The 7,498-nt window shown below is 36.2% G+C and overlaps 1 protein-coding gene across 1 annotated transcript; it reads left to right on the top strand.

Annotated features, from left to right (window-relative positions):
- Positions 1-1,679: 1,679 nt before the first annotated feature.
- MBD5 (methyl-CPG-binding domain protein 5) lies at positions 1,680-4,350 on the top strand. The gene is made up of 3 exons (XM_086229077.1): positions 1,680-2,085; positions 3,468-3,590; positions 3,693-4,350. Exons 1-3 carry the CDS (start codon positions 1,729-1,731, stop codon positions 3,927-3,929), a joined length of 717 nt encoding a protein of 238 aa, XP_086085203.1. The 5' UTR covers positions 1,680-1,728; the 3' UTR covers positions 3,930-4,350.
- Positions 4,351-7,498: the final 3,148 nt, after the last annotated feature.

Here is a 7,498-nt window from a genome sequence, read left to right as displayed (position 1 = left end):
ATTAAATATGTTATGATTCACAAACTCGACAAATAAACTAGTCAGCTCAGTTGGTTGAGAGTTGAAGCTTGTTATGTGAGGTCTCATGTTCAAATCACAATATAGCCAAAATCCTTTTTTTTTTTTTTTTGAAGATATATATGTGTCTAAATAGGCTTTGGGCCCATTTTGGGCCGCCCGTTCGGGCTTAGACCGGCCCGGCCCTCCAAGCCCGCAAGCCAAAGCCCGATGGGCGGGCCTTGGGCTTGTGTATTAAAGCCCAAGCCCGGCCCGGCCCGGCCCGAAAACCCTATTGGGCTTCTATAATTCAAGCCCGAGCCCGGCCCGAACCCAAAAAATTTGGGTCGGGCTAGCCCGGCCCGGCCCATTGCCGACCCCTAAAATCAAACACGTGTCAAAGTTCATACATCAAAACCAAAAAATAGAAAGAAAACACTTGTTTTCATTCTCTTAACGGTAGACAAACACATTTCACGCACACATGTCGAAAGAGTTTTGGTATTAAATCAAGACATGAGATTCAAATTTTAGAGATAAACTTCTCTACAACAGGAATATAGCTAATTTAGTATCTCAATTCAATAAAATGATGGCACCTATGTTTTTATACTTCATCACATAAAAATTTCTCCAATTTCAAAACATACTATCTCTTAGAATGATGCCAAGTCAGTCCCTCTCCCCGTTATAAGTAAGTTTCTCTCCAAATTTTATAGAACAAATGTCACGCACACATTTTACTCAACCAACCGTAGACAAATTACTTTTTTCATCGTTCTTCCTCTCACACATTCCTCCATAGTGCTCTCACCCAAATTCCAAATGCAACACATCACCATGGCAATGGGTAATTTTTCTCTTCATGTTCCTCTCTCTCTCTCTCTCTCTCTCTCTCTCTCTCTCTCTCTCTCTCTCTCTCTCTCTAACTTTGAATCTATTTCTTTGTTCTTGCATAGTTGCACTTGTTTGAATTTTTGTATACCTCTCATTTTTAATTGATGAGGATACTCCACATATATAGAAATTAAAATAATTATTGATACTTAAGTCTTTTTATTTTCAAAACTTTGATCGGGGATTCAGATCCTCTATTAATCTCTTATGTATTAATCCCACACTAACTAATTAAAACTGTGTCATTTTACAATGTAAGCCTTGATCGGGTATTAGAAGAAGGGGAAATCTTTTGATTTGGTAATTACAAGCATCCCATGGATTATGGATATATCTTTTATTTCTTTGCCACTGTGCATTTATAATTTTATAATGATTTATGTGGTATGGTCATCTTTCTTATTTTCTAAAAAATTAAAGCCTAAAAATAATTTAAATGATTTTCTTATTCTTTTTCTACCCCACTTGTCTAATTTTTCATTTCCCTTTCTTCTCCTTTCATGTCCTTCCTATTATTTTTCTTTAATTAAAATAAAAATAAAATTATTAGCTCAACAATTTTTAAGTCTTAATTTTATCTTTTATTTTTTTAAGAATAAATTAACCCAGTCCTTAGTCGGCCCATTGACCCAAACATAATCAGAGCCAGAGGTCGAACCTAGACTTTCGACATTTTTGTGGATACACCCGGCCCAAAATAGTATGATCCAATTGAGCCCATAGGATTGGGTTCACTTTACCCGAACCATTTTTTACACTCTTCTCTAATCCTACATCACCTCCAAATGATCAGAGTCAAACTGGTCCTACTCCGCACACAGAACACAGGCACTCATGTCATCCCCCGAAGTTTCGGGTCAAGATCTGAACCCGAATCCGAACTCGCCACTTCGTCACCCAAACGGAGCCTTCAACGGCAATATACCCGACGATCCCCTCCTCCAATCGGGTTCCTTCATCGACCCCACCACGACCTCCAATGCCCGAAGCTCAATGGAAGCTCAAAAGGCCCAAACAACAGCTGCCCAATCGAACGGTTCGGCGTCGGTGACTCCGGGTCCTGAGAATCCGGATAGTGGGGCCGGGCGAGTAAAGAGAAAAGGGCCGGAGCCTCTGGATTGGTTGCCACCGGGTTGGCTGGTGGAAGATAAAGTGCGGAGCTCTGGTGCAACAGCTGGAAGTACAGATAGGGTAAGTTTCGGTGTATTATGGGTTTTTATTAGTTTTGCTATCACTTCATAAATGAAATATGAAACTTCTTATTTAAACACAAAAAGAAAAAAACGAAATGTTGTATTATTTATATTTGTCTCATGAAAATTTCACCGATATATTATCAATTTTGAGTTCCTTGTGCATATTTTTTTAGGAAAAAATTGAGAGTTTGGAGTGTTGGGTTGTATTTATTATGTGAAATATGAGGCACAAAGCATTATAAACTTGTGATTTTTCTTTAAACTTATGCAATATCAAGTTGGGTATGTGGCTGGAGAGAAATTAGTCAATGGGTTGAAGCTTGTCTTGACGCAACGGGTGTTGAGGCAGGCAGCGTGGAGGAGTTGAAGAGACAAATTGGTATCATCCTCATGATCACTCCTTGCCTTTCACCATTAATCTTGAGTTAGTTTTGTGTTAGAGATGGCAAGCTTGCAGCATATTGTTAAGGGCTTAAAATTTAATGAGTTCGGTCTATTTTGCGCCGCAAGTCTTATACTTTGAGTGTCTGTTCTTGAAATCTGCTTCAAGGTAGATTCATGTAGCTCGTACCTGTAATTGAATATTAAATTGGTGAGGAAAAACTTCTGGCATCCATTTTCTGTTGTGTCATTCTCTTAAGTGCATTTAAAAGTCATCAAAATTCATATGCATTAGTATCATCCTATATTGGGTTTCATTGCATGATGTTTGCACTACAAAGAATGCTTCTCATACATGTTGTTTCGATAGTAGGTTTGCTTTCCAGACAAAAACCTATAGGAATTCAACCAAGTTCTCTGTAATTGCTTTGTTTAGGGGTACCAATAATTAGACCTATTGGTTCAACCTATTGTTTAGCACTTGTGGCACATCTGAGCTTTCAGATTGTTGATGTTCAATGTTAAAGATCAAAGGCATTGGTTCACAGGGTCTTCTTTCAATCAGTCTCGGTGGCTGTGTTTGGTAGTCCAACGGGTGAACAAAATTAATAAAATGATGTGTGCCTATTGAATGCTTTCATCTACTGATAATGGATCTTTTGCGTATGCTTAGGATCATGTCTTAGTAATTATTTAGTTGACATTAAAACATTGATTGTTTCCCAAGATCTTTGTTGACATTTTAGTCATTGATAAGGTAAATGGAAAAAAAAAACTCAACAGAGGACTTTACGGTGAAATTGTGCTTGCCTTTCCTGTGTAGGCATAAGATGCCTGTAGTTGTTATTGTTAGGTGATCTTCAATTTTTGACAGATCTATTCTTTGCAATAGTTCCATTTAGATAAATAAAATGCTACAGAAAGATAAAAACATCAAAGATTGCTTTACACAGCAACCAAAGTCTGACCAAGGTTTGAATCATCTGTCTTATGCAGTATTACTTTGATCCAGTCACAGGCCGTAGATTTCGGTCAAAGAAAGAAGTTCTTTACTTTCTGGAAACAGGGACAATGATTAAAAGGAAAAAAACAACAGAGAATGCTAGTGCTGACAAACCAGTGAGTCAGAATTGAAAGCTTATTTATTCGGTTGAAGGAGGTTGAAATTATTCCCTTTCAGTTTTATTAATACTAATTTTTCCTCTACATTCTTTCTGGCAGTCTGTGGAGGGTTCTGGAAGCCATAAACAAAAGAAGTCTAGCACAAAGCCAAAGAGTTCTACTTTGAACTTTGATTTTTCTAATGTGCCTGAGATGGTTTCTTGGGTTCTTACAGACTCTTCCGAAGGGTCCTGGATACCCTTTATTGGTGACAAAAAGGTGCCTCAATCTACTAAACAAGAATGGGATGCTGCATTCACATTTCTCACATCCAGAACCAGTGGCCACTCTTCTTGAAACCATATTGAACCATCCTTCTGTATCTCGAGATTGTACCCACCAACAATGATTGTCTTTTTTTCCAACAGAACTATACTGACCAATATTAGATCCTCTTTTTCACCATATTCTCTCCCTTCTGATCTTTTTGGACTCTTTTGGATGATACGGATTCATACCATATGACAGCCGAGCTCATTGACATGTGCTCATTGTGGATTAGAAGGCTATTCATAACTCTTATATTTTCTGCTGATCTAGTTTTGTTTATTTTTTCTATACTTAAAGTATACATGTAGCTCATGCCTATCTATGTATAGGTTCCTTGATGATTTTGTGTTTTGACAGTTCATTCAGTAGGCATCTGTGGATTTTTTGTAGTGAAACACCCTATTATCCCTGAAGAAGTGGGGAACACTTAAGAAAGCCAAGATTACAATCTCAAGTAGAGAAATCTACCATCTTATGTGCTGCAACGTTACCTTCTCTAAATATAGGCGAAACTTTGAAAATCATCTTTGCCAAAAGACCAGAGCAATATTTCCAGCGAGCTCCTAAGCACACGCTGGGACATAATATTAACTTAATATCAAAGAGAAATATTATTAAGCTAATTAAGGTGCATGATCAGCCAAAAGCTGAATGAACTAAATTTTCAATTATTATTTATAATAATTAATGTTTTCTAGATTTTAAAATTATAATTTGTTAAAGGATGACTTTGTTGAATAACTGGGACTAATTAAAATTATAGTTGACAACTTGACATTCATAAAAAGCGTCTAATGAATTATGAATTCTTTTCTTCTTCTTCTTTTTTTTTTTTTATCATTTTGACTAGGTAAAGAATTATGAGTTTTTTTATTTATTTCAGTACAATAAGGCCGCAGCCCAAAAGAAAAGAAAAAACTAAGGCGAAAATCAAGTCTGGGCCTGGCTAACCCAGCCCTGGACCTTCTGTAAATGGGTTAAGACGCAGTGAGGGGATCCTACAAGATCTGAAATCCCAAACTACTGGCCAAGCCCAATTTGTCCCAACTATCAGCTGCAAAGTTTTTTTTCCAGACAATCATTACGAGACAATTTTGTTTAGTAGAAAGACAGAAATTCTTTACTTTATTATCAGACAATTATTTATTCACAAACCAAATGTAGCGACAATTAATTTGGTTCTTTGTTGTCGTAGAAAGTATGAGAGAGAATAAAATTTATTTCTTTGCTAAAATTAGAGTAATACATTAAGTATTTATTCAAGACTCAGTTTTTTTTTTAATTTTACCTTTAGATCTCTCTCTTCCTTGCATCTCTTGTTTGTCTGAAACTCACTTTTTGTTTCTAATACCGGACAAAAGGACCAACTACAATGGTGTAAAACGACAGTGTGTGAGAAAGTATTACACATAAAGTCAAACGACATATAGGTTTTCTTGCTAAAATAATAACAAAAAAAAATATGGCTAGCTAGCCAGGCTTTCTTAATTGAATTGCCATCGGTTAATTCAGTCAGTAGCTTAAATAGTTTTTAATGTCAATATATAGTCGGGTCGTTTATTAAACTAGAACAACATTTTGTTCTCAATTAATCAGGATCCAATCGACTGTTGGATCCAATTTTTATAAATTGATAGAAGTAAATAATAATGATTGGATATTGACACAAATCATTTGGTGAAATCAACAAATTTCAAAAATTTTCATAATGGAACTCTAAGTGTAGACGTTCGCATAACAAACAGTGAGTCGACGTTTATAGTCTGTAATTAATAAAGATGATTGCACTTAGATGAAACTCAACATCCTTTTATATCGATCTAAAATTTTTAATCATATTGAGCTTCTTAATTAACCTAATTAAGATGAAACTTCAAGCATTTGGTTATCGAGTAGTTTTCATCTCTTTAAGTTATAGTGTTACAGACTTACAGGCAACCTAATGGTTTTTTATTTTAATAGATTTAGCCCATTTTTTTAACGGATCTAGTTCCAATACTTGTTTATGATTTTTTATTTAACTAAAACTTGTATGATTTTCAAATAGAAGGGTATGGATAAGCTTGACACAGGTATATGGCTATGAACTAATTATTTGGAAAAGACAACTAAGAAAAACTAACTTGACTAAATGTAAAAGGAAAAAGAGAAAGGAAAAGGAGAGGTTAATTAGTTGGAAAACTTGGAATAATGAAAAATTGTAAAATAAAAGAAAAACAATTAAAGAGCTGAAGACTATATATTTTTTTTCTAATTTTTTTATTTATAATTTTTCTTCAATCGAACAGGCAATATCCAAAGTTACAAACTTACAATTAATAAAAAATACATTAAAAGAAAATATTCATATTATATCTTTTTCTTTATTTATTATTCATATATTTGTTTATAAAGAAGTAAATTAATGTGGCACTCCATATAAAGAAGTAAATTAACAAGTATACATATTCTCAATATATGTCAATTCACATCAGCACTTACCAGGGCCAATGAATCTGACCGTCCATGTATGGCAAGCCAGAGAAGAAGAGAAATCTATATCATACATTTCACCCAAACATGGACATTTTTTCAATATTGTTATGGAAATTGCCTCTGTCACTTACACACACGTACAGATCTAACGGCCAACTTAATTAGAGAACCTTGTCAAATCATATAGACTATCCAAAACCCTTAATCCAACGGCTGTGATTACCTAAACCATGAAAGCTTGATGCCCTAATTCCAGATTTTCTTCTATATAAGCATGCGTTTGGTGTTTGTGAGGGCACAGCCTATAGCAGCTAGCATTTGAGCCCCCACTGACTGTCCCACCTAGATTTTCTGTCACTTTTCCCTCATTCCCTCGTTACTCCTTTCTCAAGAAAATGACCCATACATCTGAGGTTTTTGCAGACTGCACGTACAACGCTGTCGGGGGAGTTCTCCCTCGACATAAATTATGTGCAATCTACACCAACAGTAGTTGATAATGAGCTAGCAAAATCATTGGTATTACCACCGTATGATATTGCAGCTCCCGATGAGCTTGAGAAAGCTCTTGTGCCAGTCGACCTACCAGTGGTACAAGAAAATGAAGATATGATGGAGGTTGAGCCAATTGTGGGTCATCAACCACAACCAGCTGCCTTTAACCCTCGCTTGGCTCATGAGGCCAAGCTAATTAGCGACGAAGATATAATCAAATGGGTTGAGGTAGTAATATTGCAAGAAGCTGATGATCAAGATGAAGAAGCAGGACCACCCACAAAGAGAAGAAGAAAACTACTCTTGATCGGCCGATTTGGTTGCCAGATGCATGGCTGGAAGTACGAGGCCAGGGTGCGTAGGAGTGGCAGAAGCGCGGGCCAAATCGACAAGGTAGTCAAAATTAAGCATGTTCTCAAATTTTGATCTATATACTGCACCAAAATATATGAGTACGTAGTTCTAGCGTTTTGCGTCTTGGGTTTCATCGAAATGCATAGATTTATAGTGTGGTGGCCTCGTTGGTGCATGCTAGATTGCTGTTTGCTTCTGTGTGATTAATTTCTCAACAACTAATTTAAAAATCTTTCTTACTAACAAATAATTTGCAGTACCGGCCCTCTCGA

This window comes from Dryas octopetala, chromosome 1 (genome assembly GCF_963921425.1).
Source record: "Dryas octopetala chromosome 1, drDryOcto1.1, whole genome shotgun sequence".
Classification (NCBI taxonomy): Eukaryota; Viridiplantae; Streptophyta; class Magnoliopsida; order Rosales; family Rosaceae; genus Dryas; species Dryas octopetala.
Note: the sequence above shows the minus strand (reverse complement) of the source record. Positions and strands in the feature narration are given on the sequence as shown.

Excerpts from the sequence above, each read along its gene's own strand:
- MBD5 (XM_086229077.1), top strand. The coding sequence starts at position 1,729 with ATGTCATCCCCCGAAGTTTCGGGTCAAGATCTGAACCCGAATCCGAAC. Across the intron at positions 2,086-3,467 it reads CAGCTGGAAGTACAGATAGG|TATTACTTTGATCCAGTCAC; the intron begins GTAAGTTTCGGT and ends TGTCTTATGCAG. Across the intron at positions 3,591-3,692 it reads ATGCTAGTGCTGACAAACCA|TCTGTGGAGGGTTCTGGAAG; the intron begins GTGAGTCAGAAT and ends TCTTTCTGGCAG.